Source organism: Ranitomeya imitator, chromosome 2 (assembly GCF_032444005.1).
Source record: "Ranitomeya imitator isolate aRanImi1 chromosome 2, aRanImi1.pri, whole genome shotgun sequence".
Taxonomy (NCBI): domain Eukaryota; kingdom Metazoa; phylum Chordata; class Amphibia; order Anura; family Dendrobatidae; genus Ranitomeya; species Ranitomeya imitator.
Window position 1 is genome coordinate 181,550,464 of NC_091283.1, and position 21,559 is coordinate 181,572,022.

The 21,559-nt window shown below is 42.7% G+C and overlaps 1 protein-coding gene across 1 annotated transcript in view; it reads left to right on the top strand.

Annotated features, from left to right (window-relative positions):
- Positions 1-2,015: 2,015 nt before the first annotated feature.
- Positions 2,016-21,559, top strand: part of ITIH6 (inter-alpha-trypsin inhibitor heavy chain family member 6) — an 84,247-nt gene continuing 64,703 nt past the window's right edge. Inside the window, exons 1-2 of the mRNA XM_069748191.1 lie at positions 2,016-2,260; positions 9,592-9,627. Coding sequence (XP_069604292.1) covers positions 2,117-2,260; positions 9,592-9,627 — 180 coding nt within the window. The 5' untranslated portion in view covers positions 2,016-2,116. The remainder of the gene's footprint in view (positions 2,261-9,591; positions 9,628-21,559) is intronic.

Here is a 21,559-nt window from a genome sequence, read left to right on the forward strand (position 1 = left end):
GAAGACCCTCATACACAAAGGATCATCAGCCAATGCCAATATTTATTTGTGGAGGCCAGTTTATGAGATTTTGGTGTGGGTCGGTGGGAGGTATTTAAGGGGCTCAGGGGAAGGGAAAAAAAGCACCCACCCTCCCATCTTTTCAGTACCAGATTAGGCTACTGAGGCCGAGCCATGCTATCTTCCCTGGTTGCATAGAATGTTTGGCTCATGAAGAGGACCCATCACTTTCCATAAAAATGTATGTTTTTTATTTGCTGTAAATTCCGCCGTTCTGGATCGAATTCTGTTTTTATTTTCCTCCTGGATCTCTCCATTCCTGAGATCTGGCCTCCGTTAAGTAACCAACAGGAAGTTAGAGCTGTGACTACCGCTCACTTCCTGTCAATTACTTAAGTTTCCAAAGGCGGGGAGAGAAACCAGGGCTGATACATACATGATGTAAACATTTCACCTAAGCTCCTGGTGATCGAGTGCCGACACCACTGGAAAATTGCCAGCATGGGAGGTGAGTATAAGTGTTTTTATTTTAATGGGGAAAAACACTTTGTTTGATAAGGGGTTGTCCTAGTAGTGGACATTTAATTGTTTTTGTTTTTTTTTTTCTCACCTGAGCTCTGGATTCCAAGCTACACTGCTCAGTATTGCTGTGTAAAATCTAACATTCTGCTGCTGCTTCTGTCTGTGTGTTATGTATAGAAGATCTTATAGCATCTAGTCATGACCCACTAGCTTAGAGACAACTGGATATTAGCAATAAGGTAAAATAATTGCTAAAAGTGTATGGAGAAGGGAGGGGCAGAGTGACAGAGAGAGTCACAGACACAAATACTTTTGCTACTGTTTTCTAGTAGTCGTTTTATTTCACCTCAGTTATGGATTCACAGTTACACTGCTCAGTACAGCTGTATAATGTCCTCTTTTATGCTGCTGCTTCTGCCTGTGAGCTACATCAGGAGTGCATGAATCCCTCATGACTGTGTATAGTAGACATGTTGTAGTTCATCTCTGCCCACTAACTCAGAGACAACTGAACATTAGATATAAGGTCATATAATGACCGAAAGTCTATGGTAAGGGAGAAGAAGAGTGACAGGGAGAGACACAGGCACAAAGACTGTTACTGTTGCCTTCTACTAAGTGTTTTATCTCACCTCAGTTCTGGATTGACAGCTATACTGCTCAGTACAGCTGCACAGTGTCCTCCATTCTGCTACTGCTTCTGTTTGTGAGCTCCATTGAGAAAGGAGTGCAGGTATCCCTCATGACTGTGTGTACTGTGTATAGGAAGCATTGGTTATAGCTAATTTCCACCCACTAGCTCAGAGTCAGCTGAAAATGAGAGAGAGAGCCTGCAGAGGGGAAAACTGGTGAAAAATGCAAGATACAAGTCATATAATGACCAGAAATATTATCATGTAACCACAGGTTATTCTGAAAATGTGTTTGAAATTACAGCTTTGCTTTAATAGCCTTGACTTCTTTGCCTATGGGTAGTGGATTGAAGGTTCGCCTCCAGAGGGCTTTGGCAAAGCCCATAAATATTTATTGTGTGGAGCAACGTAGTGACAGTTTTCATTATGGCTTAAACAGCACTTCTTTATTTTCCACAGGAACAAATGTGTCTAAAAATACAAAAAAAAAAAGTTTTAGAAACTTCAGAAGACGATATTTATGGTTGATGGTGGTTTGGATGGGTCACCTTGTGAAGACGTTGTAACCACTAATCTCCTGAATGGTAGCTAGGGCAGTTGTCAAATTTGACCCAGCAGTAAATAAGTAAATATATCGTTTAGCTGCCTACCTTCTCGCTGGCGCTTTGATGTGCAGAGCTGCATTCGACTTCATTTAAAGAGCTATTGACACACTTCAGTAACTGGGCTGAACTTCAAAATATTTTGGTTTCATTTAGCTCAAGGGGGAAGGTTTGGAAGAACTTGGCCTGTCTCCAATTAAGCGTCCCGAGCCTAACTCATCTGGACAATCATGGCTTGTAAAGGAATGAATGCATCTTTTATAGAACTTAACACCCAAAAGAAAAAATGCTCGAGGTTTAAAAGTGCAAAGGAAAGTCCATCCGTACGAAGTCAATTCAAAGAGCAGCATCTTCTTAGTGATGCTCCTTAGGTGTGTCACCAGCAACTTTATAGTGTCAGCGATGGGGAACTTATCGAGAACCTACTTTCTACTGATGGTGCTCCTGTTCCTACTGGATGTGACCTTCACTGATCAGAAGAGACTGGCAGGTCCCTACCAGGAGGTAAGTCAACGTGGCACTCCTTGTGTGTTGACTTTCACAAAGATATGTGAGATAACTTATGCTGGCTGGAAAAAAAAGACATTATGGCTGACTTTCTGAATAGCATTTTGCATGGGGGATGTGTTTCTAATTTTTTGGCTTATGCTTCAAATATACATTTCAGAAGTTATATGAAAAATTCATGACGTATTTGATCTGCAAAATATTGATCCCCATTAAAGTGTGTTAAAAGTTAGCTAAACTTTTGATATGTTACAGCCTCTAATAAAAAAATGAAAAGTGGGATCTGGATCCTGAGACCTCCAGTGATTACTCAAATAAATGAGCTGAACTGTTCAGATTATCCTTCAGCTCAAGGGGTGTGGGGTCAGTAGTTACCGTTTGCAGAGTACTTCTGCCGATAGGTTTAGAGATTAATGGAGGAAGGACTGAGATCCTGAACCCTCACCAAGTCGCACTTATAAAAAGGGGCTATGAGAAATAATAAAAAAAACTTTAATAATAGACTTTCTGTGTAATATCTCAAAGAGGCTGTACAGTGAAAAGATCTCTGGGACCCGCACTCATGGGACTGCTGGGCGCTGCCCTCGGCTTATGGCAGTAGTCCTCATAGAGAATGAATGGAGTGGCGCTCAAGCATGTGCACTCTATTCTAATGAGTAAACGTTCCCCGTTCTGATAACAGGCGGGGGTCCCAGCTGACCATTATTTTTGGCCATCTTTGAAGCAGATGCCTTTATTTAAAAAAAATATTTTTCCAAATTATGAGGCCACCCCATTGGGGACACTTTTCCTAGTAGAGTGTGTAGCACTATGGCCGGCACCCCTGCATAGTGTTCCCTTTCCTATCCATGCAGGGGTGCCGGCATACTCACCTTCCCGCTTCCCGGTCCCACGGCATGGTCTTACAGCGTGCTCCTGCTTCCTGCTGTGGTGCGTGCTGCAGCTTCCAGTGGCACACACAGGGCGACCCGCTCCCCTAGTCTTAAAGGGGCAGTGCGCGCATATTGCTAAATGCCCTCAGCCTGTTGCTGAGAGGCATTTAGCATAACATGTTTACCTTCTGGATGGCTCTCAGCTAATTGCTGGAAGTCATCCTGTATAAAAGACTCCCTCTCCCTGAGGCCGGTTTCACAAGTCAGTGGCTCCGGTACATGAGGTGACAGTTTCCTCACGTACCGGAGACACTGACTCACGTAGACACATTGAAATCAATGTGTCTCTGCATATGTTAGCGTGTTTTCACGGACCGTGTGTCCGTGTGCAAAACACGGAGACATGTCAGTGTTCGTGGGAGCGCACGGATTACACGGACCCATTAAAGTCAATGGGTCCGTGTAAAACACGTACCGCACACGGACGCTGTCCGTGTGCAGTCCGTGTGCCGTGCAGGAGACAGCGCTACAGTAAGCGCTGTCCCCTGCATCTGGTGCTGAAGCCGCCATTCATATCTTCTCTCCAGCAGCGTTCGCTGGAGAGAAGATAAGAAAAATCCTTTTTTTAAAATTTTTCGTGTTTAAAATAAAGATCCCTGTTCCCTCCCCCCTCCCACCCCCTGTGCGCCCGCCCGCTGTTAATAAAATACTCACCCGACTCCCTCGCAGCTTCCTCTCAGCGCCAGCTTCTCCTGTATGAGCGGTCACGTGGTGCCGCCGATTACAGTCATGAATATGCGGCTCCACCTCCCATAGGGGTGGAGCCGCATATTCATGACAAAACAAAAATAAGCCCTCATCCATCCAGCCCCAGGTCCCAAAACATAAAAACGCAAAAAACGATTTTTTCATACAAATATCTGATTTTTTTTTCCCACTTAAATAAAAAATAAAGTATTCATGTTTGGTATCTGTGTACTCGTAGTGACCTGGGGAATCATACTGTCAGGTCAATTTTACCATATAGTGAAAATGGTAAATAAAAAAAATAAAAAAAAAAAAACACTTTTTTGGCAGTTTGATCGCACTTGGATTTTTTTCCCCGTTTTCCAGTACACTATATGATAAAATTAATGGTGTCATTCCAAAGTACAACTCATCCTGCAAAAAAAAAAAACAAGACAAGATACGGCTATATTGAACAAAATCTAAAAAAAGTTATGGCTCTTGGAAGAAGGAGAGGAAAAAAAAAAATGGAAAAATGGGCATGGCATGAAGGGGTTAAAGTTGCAACAAATCAACAATGTCATTTTCCACTGTGGAATACCATTTTAATAAAGTTTAAATAGAATCCAAAGATATAAAATAACCACTACAGTTGTCAGTACTAGGAGGCATGGGCGTTATATGATGCAGCATAGGTCTTTACATTGGTACATTCTAGGGTTACTCCCGATATAAAAAGATATCACGTATTCTTTGGTGGCAGATCGTTGGCAGTCTCGAGATACTGTTCTCTGGATTGATGGGGTCCCAGTTTTGGGGGTGACTGTTCTGTCATCTGGATGAGATCTGGTTAGCATCCTTTTTTGCCAAGGATCATGGCCTTTAAGAATCCCTACAGCTTCAAGGGGAGCCCCAGTACCCATTGAGACTATATGGGGTGCACTGCCCAAGCTCCTTAATAAAAACTGATATAAATATATTGAAGGGTTACTCCCATCTTTAGAAGTTATCCATAGCATAGGGGAGAACTTAATGATAGGTGAAGGTCTGACAGCTGGACCACCCCACACTGATCCTGAAAATGGGGCTCTGCAGAAGAAGGCAAGAAGCAGGTTAGCAAAAGAAGGAAGAGAGAAAATGCAGGTGGAGAGAAGTAGCCGCAACACAGGAGGAGAGAAATGAGCCGTAACCACAGAGGGAGGTGTATAAGGGTTTGAGGCATAGGGCTGTCATTGAGGCAGAGGAGTAGAAGAGGACCCTTAGGAGGCCTGTGTGCCCACCACGCTGAAGAAACAGCCACATACATGCTCAAGGAAAAAATGAGATTCTGGCTCCCAATGGACCCCAACAGAGGGCGCTCACTGCATTCAGTTCATTTCTGAGTAGCCGTCTGCTCTCCTGACAATTTTTTTTCCCCGCACATACTTATAATAATCCCTTCAGAACGCTGTGCAGTGCCATTACTATGTTTTTCCTCCTAGAAATGTATGGATACATTGACATCTGGATGGCTCCATTTCCCCTTGTCAAAGGGACGTGTCCCTAGACAGTCTGTCAATGTTAACACTGGTAGGGCTGTGTAGGGACTTTTCCCCATCTGGTAACATCCCGTTCTATCAGTTTACTTCCAGGAGGAGTGACAGAGGAACAGCTAAATACAGAGTTATAAGAAAGTGGAATCAGAATTTTCAAAATTTTTGAAAATATATTGTATATATCCTGTTTAACTGTACATAACAATGAGATTTTTTAATAGCTGTCCTACTAGGCAAGTAATAATTTATATTAGAGGGGTTCCCTAAGCCCTAAATAATTTCCAGTAGACCACTGGTGGTAGGATCCCCTGCAATATGTAGGTTACACCATTGGACAGAGAACCATCATCTAAAAGTCAATCACTGAATGCTACTTTACAGTGGCATGTAAAAGTTTGCGCACCCCTGGTCAAAATTTCTGCTACCATGAACAATTAACCAAGTTAAACATTAAATTATCTCCAAAAGGCCTAAAGTTAAAGATGACACATTTCCTTTGTATTTTATCCAAACAAAGAAAAAAAAAAATATTGTCATATGGGAAATGTGCCAATGCAAAAGTTTGGGCACCCTTTGAGATTTGTGTGCTCAGATAACTGACCAAGGTTTGAGCCCTTAGTTAGTCTGTTAGGGTTATGATTTGTTCACCCTCATTGTTAGGCCAGGTGATGCAACTTTCCCAGCTTTATAAAAACCCAGCCTCCTCTAACTTTGTGCTAAAAAAAACAGCAACCATGGGGTCTTCTAAGCGGCTGTCTAGCACTCTGAAAATGAAAATGGTGGAGGCCCACAAAGCAAGAGAAGACTATAAGAAGATAGCAAAGCATTTTCAAGTTGCCCTTTCCTCAGATTGAAATGTAATTAAGAAATGGAAGGTAACAGGAACAGTGGAGGTCAAGATAAGGTCTGGAAGAACAAGCAAGATTTCAGTGAGAGCTGCTTGTAGGATTGCTAGAGACGCAAATCAGAACCCCCGCTTGACTGCAAAAGAGCTTTAGAAAGATTTATCAGACTCTGGAGTTCTGGTACATTGTTTTACTGTTCAGAGACACCTGCACAAATATGGCCTTCATGGAGGAGTCATCGGAAGAAAACCTCTCCTGTGTCTTCACCATAAAATTCAGTGCTAAAAGTATGCAAAAGAAATCTAAACAAGCCTGCTGCATTTGGAAACAAGTCCTGTGGACCGATGAAGATAAAGTAGAACTTTTTGGCCACAATGATTAAAGGTATGTGTGGAGAAAATAGGGCACAGGATTTCAGGAAAAGAACATCGACAACTATTAAGCATGGAGGTGGATCGATTACGCTTTGGGGTTGTGTTGCAGCCAATGGCACATGGAACATTTCATGGGAAGAGGGAAAAAAAGATTCTATGAAATTTCAGCAAATTCTTGATGCAAACACAATACCATCTATAAAAAAAGCTGAAGTAGGTAAAGAGGATGGCTTCTACAAATGGATAATGATCCTAAACACAAGTCAAAATCCACAATAGATGACCTCTACCTGAAGGTTTTACAATGGTCCTCTCAGTCCCCTGATCTGAACATCATTGAAAATCTTTGTCTGAACGTCAAAATAGCAGAGGATGCAAGACGACTCAGGAATCTCACAGAACTGGAAGAATTTTCCAAGGAAGAATGGATGAAAATCCCACAAACAGGAACTGAAAGACTCTTGTCTGGCTACAAAAAGTGTTTACAAGCTGTAATACTTTCAAAACAGGGTGATACTAGGTACTAACCATGCAAGGTGCCCAAACTTTTGCAACGGCCCATTTTTCCTTTTTGTAATTTTTAAAACGTAAAAGAATATATATACGGTATATATATCTACTATATAATTGTCTAAGGGGTACTTCCGTCTGTCCTTCTGTCTGTCTGTCTGTAACAGTTATTCGTTCGCTGATTGGTCTCGGCAGCTGCCTGTCATGGCTGCCGCGACCAATCAGCGACACGCACAGTCCGGAAGAAAATGGCCGCTCTTTACTCCCCGCACTCACTGCCTGGCGCCCGCATACACCCCTCCAGTCTGCCCTCACACAGGGTTAATGGCAGTGGTAACGGACCGCGTTATGCCGCGGTGTAATGCAGTCCGTTACCGCTGCTATTAACCCTGTGTGACCAAGTTTTTTTACTATTGACGCAGCCTATGCAGCGCCAATAGTAAAAACATCGAATGTTAAAAATAATTAAAAAAATGATTATATACTCACCTACGCCGCCTTTCCCGCTCCTCGCGATGCAACTGGCACGTTCCGGTCGCACGGATGGTCTGGCAGAAGGACCTGCCATGACGTCACAGTCATGTGACCGCGACGTCATCACAAGTCCTGCGCGCCAGCGCGGAAAGGACCTGCCGTGACGTCACGGTCATGTGACCGCGACGTCATGACAGGTCCTGCACGACAAAGACCTGCTGTGATGTCACGGTCATGTGACCGCGACATCAGCACACCCTGGGACCGGAAGATGCCGCCTGCACCCCACACAGGCGACAGTGCTACAACACACCTGCGGAAGGTGAGTATATGTTTATTTTTTTAACCTGTGTCATACGTGGCTGGGCAATATACTACATAGCTGGGCAATATGCTACGTGGCTCTGTGCTATATACTACGTCACTGGGCAATATACTACGTCACTGGGCAATATACTACGTGGCTGCGTAATATACTACGTCACTGGGCAATATACTATGTGGCTCTGCTGTATACTATGTCACTGGGCAATATACAATGTAACTGGGCAATATACTACGTCACTGGGCAATATACCATGTAACTGGGCAATATACAATGTAACTGGGCAATATACTACGTGGCTGGGCAATATACTACGTGACTGGGCAATATACTACGTAGCTGGGCAATATACTACGTAGCTGGGCAATATACTATGTGGGCTGTGCAATGTACTACGTGGCTCTGTGCTGTATACTACGTGGCTGAGCAATCTACTACATGGACATACATATTCTAGAATACCCGATGCGTTAGAATCGGGCAACCATCCAGTATATTTTTTTTTGGGGGGGGGGGGCCTAAAATACAAAAGAAATGTGTAATCTTTACCTTTAGGCCTTTTAGAGATCATCTCATCTTCATCTTGCTAAGGGCTGTGTGCATACGTTGAAAAAAAAAACGCAGGACAGTAACGCAGGCAAAAATGCGCTATTTTTCAGCTTCATTTTTGCTGCGAAGAGCTACAGAAGTGGTGCAGAAATTTTACTCAACATGGGCACATAGCCTAACTGTTCACAATAGCAGTAATTGTGACCAGGGGTGCCAAAACTTTTACATGCCGCTGTATATACTTATGCTATACAATGGGCTGTTATATAAAGTTAGGGGTTGTCAACTTCTGGGAACACTTTCTTTTTTACTTAAATGTATGTAATGAAAAATGTTGCACTGTTTGCCTTCTATAATCTCTGTATTGCACTGTCTAGTTCAGGCTACATAATGAGTTAACTGATGATCCAAAAGTGAGTTCATTCTGACATCTGGCAAGAGTTTTTAGCTCTTGTCTGTCTTTTTTTAAGCTAATTTTAGCTGATTTATGATCACATGGAAGTTCAAAGTGCAGGAAAACAAATCGACTGTAAAAGCCAAACAATGCAAAATATTTCATGAAACCCAATTGCAAAAATGATTTTTAGCCCCAAATACATGCATTTAATTAAAAAAAAATTATGTTATAGTTGAACAATCTAATTAAATTTACAATATTCGTCTTCAGGCCATAGTAAAAGTCTTAAACTTTGGGTTAGTTAAAATATGTGTAAACAGTAAATTTAAAATTCCTGCTTTTCTCAATGATTTATGCGGCTTTATCAGTGGAAGAGTTTGTAACCAGAGATTCTTACTTCTCTATCTCTTGAGTATTGCAAATTATTTCCTGGCACATTTCCAAGCATCACAACTTTCTTGTGTTTACCGGTGACCGCTCCTGAGCCATCCCCAAGGGGCTTTGTTATAAATTACGGAAATAGACTGGTTTCTGGCTCATAATTGTTTTGCATGGGTACGGGCTATGACAAAAAGTAAGGACAAATATAAGACAAAACGACTGTCACTGTACCCACAGAATTAACTGCATTAAGAATTGTCATTAGCCTGGAAATGCTAATGTAAAGATGGTATTATTCACAGGAAGTTTTACACAAATTTGCTTTTTTTTGTGCAAATAGAGATTCAAGCGTCAGTTCCGAGCAGCCAAGACCGAGGTAAGAAAGGAAAAAAAAAGAAAACTGCTTCAAAAGACGTATAAATTCACACCAATGATCTTGTAAGTTCCAATGAGAAAAGGATATGCTGTTGTTACTGTCTCTTACCACATCCCTATAGATGTAGTTTTAGGCTCTTAGACACCATTATCAACCTCGTAGTGGTGTCTTCTTGTGTGGCAAAGGAGGTTTGGGGTCTTTTCATGCACTAAGGCCTTGGCAACGATTACTGTTTTTGAAGTTCCTATAGCCATGCACCTAAGTATGTAAGAAAGTGAGTTTTGGTTGCGTGGCCTATGGCCCTAAATTTATTACCTGTTTTGGGAATGGCGCTTTAGTTCAGCAATGTTCAAGTAGGAGAGATATTAAGCCAGTTGGAGTCAACTTAAGTAAAGGTTTAAGTTTCTCAATCTTGGCAAACTACCGAACCAAATGAAAAAAGGATATATTCTATCTAACAACCAAAAAGACAACAATATCCTAAAAAATATGTTTAATTAATAATATTAAAATCTAAATAAATAATTACCACCGACATCAAAAACACCTAGATCCGAACTGGGTAGAAAAAATAGAAAATATACCACAGGAACTCTTTGGATGAAGAAAAAATATTCCTGACAGTCCCTGTTAGTGGCCCTAATAGAGCTCACACCTTCCTAACAGCGGAGGTTGGCACCCTAAAATTTGATGTGGCGCCCCCGCTCCACGTAGACTGTCCCTTCTTGCCCTCGCTGGGCCCTACCAACTACCCACGCCCAAACCCCAACATCATACACACAAAGACCTAGGTCACACTAACAAGTGAAAAAAGTGAAAAAACAAAAACCTAAAAACAGGGCAGCAAAATAGTGCTGCAAAAACGTCACCCAAAATATGTACCCTAAGTGCTGAGCTGTTTGAGACGTGTAGGTCTCCAATATATCTATTTTGCTGTAGTAAAACAGTAAAGATACTATGATCTAATAATACCTATAATATAGGATGAAGCTAAATATACAAAGTTACTCATAGCCAGTGGCCAGAGGGTACAAATAGAGCACAAATCTCTTATGCTCAAAAGACTAAGAGATCATGTAACAAAGACCTCTTATGTGTATATTCACACGCCGCTGTCTTCAAAAATAGATACAATAGCTTAGTTATGACCTAGAAGTCATCAAGGCTGACTTATACTGAGGCATTCAGATATATATAAAAAAATGAAAAAAAAAAAAAAGATTAAAGAAAAGATGAAAAAAAACAACACAGTGAAAAAAATTATTATCAACCTTAGTGTTGCATATAGGTACATATATTTTCCATCAGATATCTCATATGGTGTATCTCCTATCCGGGTCATCCGGTTATTAATCCTTCATTACCCCATATCCCACCACTACACGGGAATGGGAAGAGAGTGGCCAAGTGCCAGAATAGGCGCATCTTCCAGATGTGCCTTTTCTGGGGTGGCTGGGGGCAGATATTTTTAGCCAGGGGGGGGGCCAATAACCGTGGACCCTCTCCAGGCTATTAATATCTGCCCTCAGTCACTGGCTTTACTACTCTGGCGGAGAAAATTGCGCGGGAGCCCACGCCAATTTTTTCCGCCATTTAACCCTTTATTTTAAGAGCTAGAACGGCCAAATTTTGCAGATACACACTACTGACATTAGTAGTGTGGAATCTGCAAAAAAAAGGGAGAGAAGACATGGTTTACTGTATGTAAACCATGTCTCAAATCATGTTGGGTTTTAGGAAGGAGAAAGAAAAAGCCGGTAATTGAATTACCGGCTTTCAAGCTGTATAGCGCTGGAAAAAATATTAATATATATACACATATGTGTCTACTGATAGATATATATATATATATATATATATATATATATATACACAGTATATATATATATTTTTTTTTTCTTTTTGGGACACATGGATCACTTCTATAGCGGTATGTTGGTTTTGCAAGCCTGCGAGAAAACCACGCAGTACGGATGCCATACGGATTACATACGGAGGATGCCATGCGCAAAAAACGCTGACACACCCTGCCTACGGAGGAGCTACGGACCACTATTTTCGGGACTTTTCAGCGTATTACGGCCGTAATATACGGACCGTATTTTCATACGCTGAGTGTGAAGCCGGCCTAACTTTGTATATTTAGCTTCATCCTATATTATAGGTATTATTAGATCATAGTATCTTTACTGTTTTACTACAGAAAAATAGATATATTGGAGACCTACACGTCTCAAACAGCTCAGCACTTAGGGTACATATTTTGCGTGACGTTTTTGCAGCACTATTTTGCTGCCCTGTTTTTAGGTTTTTGTTTTTTCACTTTTTTCACTTGTTAGTGTGACCTAGGTCTTTGTGTGTGTATGATGTTGGGGTTCGGGCGTGGGTAGTTGGTAGGGCCCAGCGAGGGCAAGAAGGGACAGTCTACGTGGAGCGGGGCCGCCACATCGAATTTTAGGGTGCCAACCTCCGCTGTTAGGAAGGTGTGAGCTCTATTAGGGCCACTAACAGGGACTGTGTCAGGAATATTTTTTCTTTATCCAAAGAGTTCCTGTGGTATGTTTTCTATTTTTTCTACCCAGTTCGGATCTAGGTGTTTTTGATGTCAGTGGTAATTATTTTTTTAGATTTTAATATTATTCATTAAACAGATATTTTTTAGGATATTGTTGTCTTTTTGGTTGTTCAATCTTGGCAAATGCATAAAGTATTGAGGCACAGATCTTTTACATAAGAGTTGAGGCAAAGAACTAGACATCATAGTTGTGGCACACAGCTTGACAGTTACACATTAGAGATGAGGCAAGAATGAGGACACAACCTTGATTAATAGACCCTTTTTTGAGACACAGAGTTTGGCAGTTACACAATAGTTGCACATAAAATTTAAGGCACAAAGCTTTCAGTTACATATCTGAGTTGTGGCACACAACTTGTCAGTTGCATATCAGAATTGAATTGTGGTACACAGCTTGGTAGTTACACATCAGTGTTGAGGTAGAGAATTTGGAAGTTATTTATAAAGAGTTGTGGCACAGAGCTTACAAATCAGAGTTGCAGTAGACTGCTTAACAGTTACAAAATATATTTTAGGCAAATAAGAGGACACAATCTTGTCAAATTCCCAGTCTTGAGGCATTGAGCTTGATGGTTACAGAGTAGTCACACAAAAGAGTTGAGGCACAAAACTTGTGGTTACATCAGAGTTGAGGAACACAGCTTGTTAGTTACAGAATAGTCACACATAAGAGTTGAGGCACAAAGCTTGTGTTTACATCAGAGTTGAGGCATTCAACCTAGTGGTTATAGAGTAGTCACACATAAGAGTTGAGGCACAAAGCTTGTAGTTACATCAGAGTTGAGGCACAAATATTGCAGATACATCAGAGTTGAGGCACAAAGCTTCGTGGTTACACAGTTGTCACATAAGAGTTGACGCACAAAGCTTGTGGTTACATCAGAGTTGAGGCACACAGCTTGGTGGTTACAGAATAGTCACACAACTGTTGAGGCACAAAGCTTGTGGTTAGATATTAAAGTTGACTGTCAGTAGTTATTGATGTAGCACACAGTTTCACAGATACACATTATAGATGTGGCACAGAGTTTGGTGTTTATGCGTTAATAGTTTCTTTGCACAGTTCATAACATAGTCTAGCAGACTGCCTCCGTCACTGGTTAGAACAGAATTGTAAAGCTTGAAGCTGCCATGTTACTGACTTTAAGCTGAGAGTGATCTACAACTACTTGCAGTACCCAGGGACATGGGAGTGTCTCAGCAAGATCCACATTCACAGATTCTCCCGCACAATGTACTCCTTCTCTGACAGTATTGCTATCTATCCGTTGGCCCATAACGCTCGCGAAGCTGCCTCCATATATATCATGGCCTCACCACAACGCACAATACTGCAGTGTCTCCATGTGTCACCTCTGACCCAACCGACTTGTGTCCCCAGTACTACAAATATAGTACTGCCTTAAAGACACCTTTCATGCAATGAACACATGTACATATTTTAAAGGTGCAGTGCCTTCAGAAACAAATATAACATAACAGCATTTCTTGTACTTTCACATTTCTTTTGTGCATCTTCAATACATATGCTTTTTCCTTCTAGTCATCTCATAGCCTGAGAGGGGGGATGGACATCAGTCCTGTGGAGCACAGAGAGGCAGTGTGTTGTATACCAACTAGCTATTGGGCAACCTAAACACTCATGACTTGCAGTCTACACTGCTAAAATCCCTGCAACTTGTTGAGTTTAAAGGGGTCATCCAATGCAAACTGTGGGTTACTCCTATGACCTGTCAACTAGGTCCAACCTCCTGGACTTCTGACCATAGTCAGAACAGCGCTCACCAAACTTCCCTAAACTAGGGCTCTGTCTTTTATTTTGGCATAACTGTCTTTCTCAAGAGTTTTTGAAGTCTGGGAAAGAATTACATGGGCATTTATACTACAGGATCAGCCCTGGCAATAGCTATGGGGGGCTTTTGAGACACAAAACCCCAACCCGGGGGTTGACATGCACAAGAGGTTGAACCCACTACCCCTTAGAGAAACGTGGCACATGGTTCTCAGAGGATGGGGGGAGGTATGATGTATACAATTTATTTCAGCACAATGTTGGGGGTCTGACTTTTGCTTTTCCTCCTATTATATATGTATGTTTATGATGAATACAGCCTAACTCACGAACCAGGAAAGAATTTATGATCGGCTTTGATTAAAGTGATGACATCAGTGCAGAAATATTTTTTTTTTCGTAAGCATCTCAGCATGAATCTTGATGGCGTACACATCACTGCTGTTTTTATTCTTTCCATCTTGTATGCACATACAGCACGGACTTGCATTCTGATAATATAATATCTCTAGCAAAGATTTTTGCAGTTTCTCAACCTAGGAGAAACATTTCAGGAATGTGACAGGATGTTTACCCTGTGGTCCTCACTGCTGGAAAAAGGTATAAAAGTCCCAATGATTGAAGTTCAAACTGTGTCAACGTCCCCTGCACACAAACCTGGGGAACGGACTAGCGTCTCCTAACCTGTCATAATTCTAGCAAGCTGGGTGAAAAAAGTGGACGTCTCTCTGTAGGATCCAACTAATCTGCACATCGCATTGACAGCATTCAGTTGCGTAGTACTTCATTTCCCCTGCGGAGGCACTGCAGGAAAATGTAATACTTTCTGATCAGTTCCCTCCACAAATTAAAGCTAATCCCCCTAGATGGAAACTTATAATTTGGGGTCCCTTCTAAAAAAGTAGTTAACTCTTTTTTTTTTTATATTTTATTGGGGTGTCTTTGAAAAGTCAAAGATACCCAAATAAATATGCAAATAACATGTTTTTGCACTGTTTGTATATGGTACACACCTAACGTTTCAATAAAGAACTGTGATGTAAACTTATGATATACAAGAAAAGGATGAGCCAGAAGGGGCCATATTTAATGTGAAGAGCTGATTTTGATGGACAGGTCATATGTGGGTGCTTGCAAAATGTTGTACCAACAGGAAGTCATATTTTATGCAATTTAGGCAAATCCCAAAACTTTCCCAGTTACAGATCATATCAGTCCAGACCCTGGCTCAATAACTATCACTTAAAATGAACTACGGACTACCTCCACTTATGAAAATGTATGATCCCTCCTTTAAGGGGATCTCCACTTTGTTAGCCTATCCCAATCACCTTGCAGTGCCGGGCACAGTCACATCTAATGTGTATGGCCAACGGGGTTGTGGAGACGCTTTGTTCTGCTGATTGCTGTGTTCTTTAGTGTCAGGCACCCATCAGTCATGCTTATCCTGTAGCCAGGTCATTGACGAGTATTCCTGAAATACTTGTACAAGTTTTGGATCAAAAGAAATGTCGGTGTTCGAGTAGAAAAATGTGTAGCTCTCGTCTTACTATTCCCAACAAGACTGTTTCCTAGTAATAAAGTAATTACTACAGCACTTTCTTCCATAACTTCAGGAGATTTGGGTTGTATGGAGCCTCTTTCCTGCACGGAGTCCACACTTTTATAAAAGGCTCTTTCTTTTTATATATCCCAGTAATATAATCGTGTGACACATTAGGAATTTCCTAGTGTAGTTGGAGAAACACACAGCGCTTACAAAGAAGGATCAAGAACGGGGCCACAGATAGCTGCTACATGACTCACATATTGTAGGGATTCACTCTCCCAGGTAGGCATTAGGTAGCGTTCACACAGGCAATGCAGTTTGGTCCAAACTTGTTCAGGTTTATTGCTTTGATAAAATTCCAATGGATTCAAAACCAAAACAGCCTCTTCTGGGCATAAAGGTATAGGAGCCAATAAACAGTTAATTCAGCAAATACAGTCATGGACAAAATTATTGACACCCCTGCAATTCTGTCAGATAATACTCAGTTTCTTCCTGAAAATGATTGCAAACACAAATTATTTGGTATTATTATCTTCATTTAATTTGTCTTCAATGAAAAAACACAAAAGAGAATGAAGCAAAAGGCGAAACATTGATCATTTCACACAAAACGCCAAAAATGGGCCAGACAAAAGTATTGGCACCCTCAGCCTAATACTTGGTTGCACAACCTTTAGCCAAAATAACTGCGACCAACCGCTTCCGGTAACCATCAATGAGTTTCTTACAATGCTCTGCTGGAATTTTAGACCATTCTTCTTTGGCAAACTGCTCCAGGTCCCTGATATTTGAAGGGTGCCTTCTCCAAACTGCCATTTTTAGATTTCTCCACAGATGTTCTATGGGATTCAGGTCTGGACTCATTGCTGGCCACCTTAGAAGTCTCCAGTGCTTTCTCTCAAACCATTTTCTAGTGCTTTTTGAAGTGTGTTTTGGGTCATTGTCCTGCTGGAAGACCAATGACCTCTGAGGGAGACCCAGCTTTCTCACACTGGGCCCTACATTATGCTGCAAAATTTGTTGATAGTCTTCAGACTTCATAATGCCATGCACCCGGTCAAGCAGTCCAGTGCCAGAGGCAGCAAAGCAACCCCAAAACATCAGGGAACCTCCGCAATGTTTGACTGTAGGAACCGTGTTCTTTTCTTTGAATGCCTCTTTTTTTCTCCTGTTAACTCTATGTTGATGCCTTTGCCCAAAAAGCTCTACTTTTGTCTCATCTGACCAGAGAACATTCTTCCAAAACGTTTTAGGCTTTTTCAGGTAAGTTTTGGCAAACTCCAGCCTGGCTTTTTTATGTCTTGGGTTAAGAAGTGGGGTCTTCCTGGGTCTCCTACCATACAGTCTCGTTTCATTCAGATGCCAACGGATAGTACGAGTTGACACTGTTGTACCCTCGGACTGCAGGGCAGCTTGAACTTGTTTGGATGTTAGTCAGTCCTACCAGTCTCGGTATCACCTTCAGCCTGAGCTCCAGCAGCTTCCAGCTCCAAACAGAAGTGTTCAACTCTATGCACAGTTTACACTGAACAGGCTGCAGCTTCCACAGGTTACTCTGCAGCTCCAACACACAGACTGCTCAGCTTACCTAGCTGACCGGTGCAGTCTCCATTCAGAGAGAAATTCTGGCTGGATTCTCTTCCAGCTACAACTCACATTTTGTCTGGTCACTCACCAGCTTCAACACATCCCACTCTGCTCAATATTCAGCAGACTGACACAATGTCAACTCATCTCCTGGTTCTTAGTCAAAGCTAGCCAGGTGGATCTGGCTAATTTTGACTACATACACATGTGTATGTGCATATAGTTGTGTGAAAAGGTGTTTGCCCCTTCCCAATTTCCTATTCTTTTGCCATTCTCCGCCTTCTCCACATCTTGATCTTCATCCTCTAGGACTCAAAGTCTCTCAAATCACTTATTACTGGACATTCTTTGGCATAGTTGCGGATACAACAGCTGATAGTAGGGGACAATCATAAGTGGACAGCAGTTCCTCTTTCTACCATACTGTGTTATCGCTTAGCTTTGTGCCTGTGTCACAGCTTTCTTCATGTATCCGATTTCCCCATGTTGTGATGATAAATGGTTGCTGCATGTCCCAGCTGAAACAGTTCATTCTGAATGATTCTGCTGAAAACTGTAATAGGCAGGGTCTCGTTTATTAGCACACTCTTCTAGGAGTCTGAGAAATCTCTCCTTTTTTTTTCCCTGGAGCCTCCCAGAGGCAATTATCCCTTAAAGAAGGACTTTTTAAGGCATTCTCTGACTGCTGCACGCACCTTCACCCCGAGTCATTGGAAAACCACTGTTCCACTCTCCTTTATGGAGGGAGTGGTTGAATTGAACACCTTTACCAGATTGACACGTTAATAGCAGGGGATCATGTAGAGCTTATTTGATGAGAATTGTTTAGTTTTATTAAAGGGGTTGTCCACTACTAGGACATCCTCTTCTCAATCTGAATGTTTGGTGTTTTAAACACTTATACTCACCTCCGGTGCCGACACAATTCCAGCAGTCGCGGTTCTGGGGCTCTTGTGCGATATGACATGTGAACCCATCACTCAATCAGCGCTAGCGTCACTGTCCCCGCCTTTGGACAAATCGAACGTCAGAGATCAGCTGCAGCCCTGGCTTCCTGTTGATGTTCAATACGTCCAAAGGTGCACGAGAGCCCTGGGAAATTGAGTGCCGACACAGCTGGAACGGCGCCGGCATCGGAGGTGAGTAAAAGTATTGTCAACGCCAAACATTCAGATCGAGAAGGGGTTGTCCTAGTAATGGACAACCCCTTTAAAGATGGCTCACTCTTCAGTAGATGGTTGAATAAATAAAATACCCTTAAGGTCAGATTAAAATAGCACTTAGTAGCAGGCAAGGAGCATTTTATTTTATTTTTTTGTGTTTCCTTCCTCATTACTCCCTTCTTTTCCCTTTTCTTCACGCTCTTACATTGAGATTGATGATTTATTCTAGATGTATTGTATTATGACTGTTTGTTTTTTTGCTTTCTTCCCATTTATTATGTTGGTATTTTCTAATTGGCAATCTCATTCTGTCATTTGTACTTTAAAATTATTATTATTTTTATATATATATATATATATATATATATATATATATATATATATATATATATATACTTCTGCGGCGCCCCAGGGTCCTGGTCGTCGCAGTAGTATTGCTTTCCTCTCGGGGAGAGTGATGCTACGTTTGGAGGCAAGAAAGGATAACTGCATCCAGGTATCCCAAACATGCAACACATTCACATTCCAGGCCACCAGGGGGAGCTCCTGCTCCTATTTGTTAGGTCATTCCATATATATATAACTGTTAGTCTGTAGGAAAAGTTAGTGAGTTCCAGACAGAAGTTGGTTGCTGGCTGAGCTCAGCTCAGTTAGTTCCAGACTGGAGTCTGAGGAGGACAGAAGGTTAACGGAGCTGTGCATGCCCTCAGAGCTGCAGCTCCCAGAAAGAGACATTGAAAGGCAGAATTGTATTGCAGCGAGCGTGAAGGAAGTCGAAGCAAAGGAGAGGATACCAGAAGGGGACCAGCCACGCTCAGGGTGCCTCCTTCTGAGGCGCAGAATCCTGGTAGCCAGAACACCGAGGGAGTAAGGACCTCTACGCCTTATTTCAGAGACCGGCAGGACAGCTATTTGCAGGTTACCTGTCCGCACCTACACCCAGGAGGCACGGTGACACCTACAGTGCCAGGTTATCTAAGAGACCTTATAAACAGGCTCAAGTCACCAGTCATATGGGTTTTGTCCTATCCTAAATGGGGGACACATCTGTGAGACCCTTATGTGAAGCCATAGGCAGTAAGGGACTACACCACTGCAGCGCAAGGGAAGGCTACTGATTTCCACCTGGACAAGGGAACTCTGGACTTGTCTCCAAACTGGCCGGACTCTGCCTGCCCTGTGATCTGGTACCCTGGACTGTGGATGTCTTCAGTAAAGGTAAAGAGACTGCAACCTTGTGTCCTCGTTCTTCTCTGCGCCTCTCACCATCCACCATCTACACACCGGGAAGCCCTGGGAACATACTTCACCTGTGGAAAGGTATACCATCTAGCTGCCATAACATCACCCCAGCGGACCTCTTAAAGCAGCGTCGGTCACCCTGACCGAATACCACAGGTGGCTTCACGAACAAACTTTATCCCATTAAGGACCTTTCCCTTTTATACGGACGTTCCAGGGCCACGGACCGGGTCAGCCACCGTGACATCCCCCAGTGAACCTCGGACCCGGTACCGAGTACCCCACAGCCCTTGGGGGGCGATCCACTTCCTTTAGATATGTCACTTGCTAGTTGTCTGAACAAGGATATAACTGGTCGATCTTTTTCTTTACGTTTTATAGGAGGCTTTATTCTTTAATAAGGTCTTTAATAAAGAAAAATCCCTCTGATCTTGTGAATAGAGATGATTTTTAATAATATTAAAACTGCAAAGCTGCTTGTTTTTAAAAGAAATTTAGACAATTATAGACGTTGAGACAACCCCATTTAAGGCCAATTTTGAAGGGCTGATCGGGGAACAAGCGTTAGTAGCAATGCTTATTCCCTAACATAATATTGGGGTGAGGAGTCCCAAATTTTAGGTGCCAGGTCATCCACCAAGTCTAAGCAGGGCTTATATCCTGATACTCCTGCCCCATGGATATAATAGCAGCGTGTCAGTAAAGACTGGCACTTACACAGGCAGAGCATTAGGAGTCAGTAAATGAAGTATATATACCCGTAATACCCTAGAGAACCTGAGGGAACAGCGAGTCATAATCCTGAGTGTTTAAGATGTTGGGCAAGCAGATGGTTTTCCAGCGGCTATGTGTAATGAAGTCACAGTAAAGGAAGCAGGTGTTTTAATGCTTCCCCTGACGCCGGGGAGTGGAGGCCGCAGGACTCTCATGTTTGTCTACTTAGACAGCTGTCTGACAGCTTAAACATATGGGCACTGAATAAAAGTCTTCTGATGGTGCCTTTCCATAGAACTAGTGCCCCTCTGTATTGTAATAATGCCCCTTCAGTGCCTCGAAATAGTAATAGTGCCTCCCCTCTGTGCATCCATATAATAATAGTCCCACCTCTGTATGTCCATATAGTAACAGTGTCCACAACTAGTAACAGTGCCTCCTCTGTGCCTCCATATAGTAATGGTGCCCCCACTGTGCCTCCATATAGGAATAGTGCCCCCATTAGTCCTCCATATAGTAGTAGCTCTCCTCTGTGCCTCCATCTACTATATAATTGTCTAAGGGTCACTTCCATCTGTCCTTCTGTCTGTCTGTCACGGTTATTCATTCGCTGATTGGTCTCGCCAGCTGCCTGCCATGGCTGCCGCGACCAATCAGCGACGGGCACAGTCCGGAAGAAAATGGCCGCTACTTACTCCCCGCAGTCAGTGCCTGTCGCCCGCATACTCCCCTCCGGTCGGTCACCGCTAACACAGGGTTAATGCCGGCGGTAACGGACCGCGTTATGCCGCGGGTAACGCACCCAGTTACCGCCGCTATTAACCCCGTGTGTCCCCAACTTTTTACTATTGACGCTGCCTATGCGGCATCAATAGTGAAAAATGTAATGTTAAAAATAATAATAAAAAAAAAACCTGCTATACTCACCCTCCGTAGTCGCTCGCGCCGGCCGCCATCTTCCGTTGCAGGTTCCAGTGGCAAAGATGGTATGGGAGGAGGACCTGCCATGACGTCACGGTCAGGTGACCGCGACATCATCACAGGCCCTGCCCGCCTGCGCGAGAAGGACCTGCCACGATGTCACAGTCATGTGACCGCGACGTCATCACAGGCCCTGCGTGCCTGCGCTAGAAAGACCTGCCATGACGTCACGGTCATGTGACCGCGACGTCATGACAGGTCCTGCGCTCATACCAACACTGGGACCGGAAGCTGCCGTGGACTACAAGGGGCCCTCGGAAAGGTGAGTATATGTTTATTTTTTAAACTGTGACAAACCTGGCTGGGCAATATACTACGTAGCT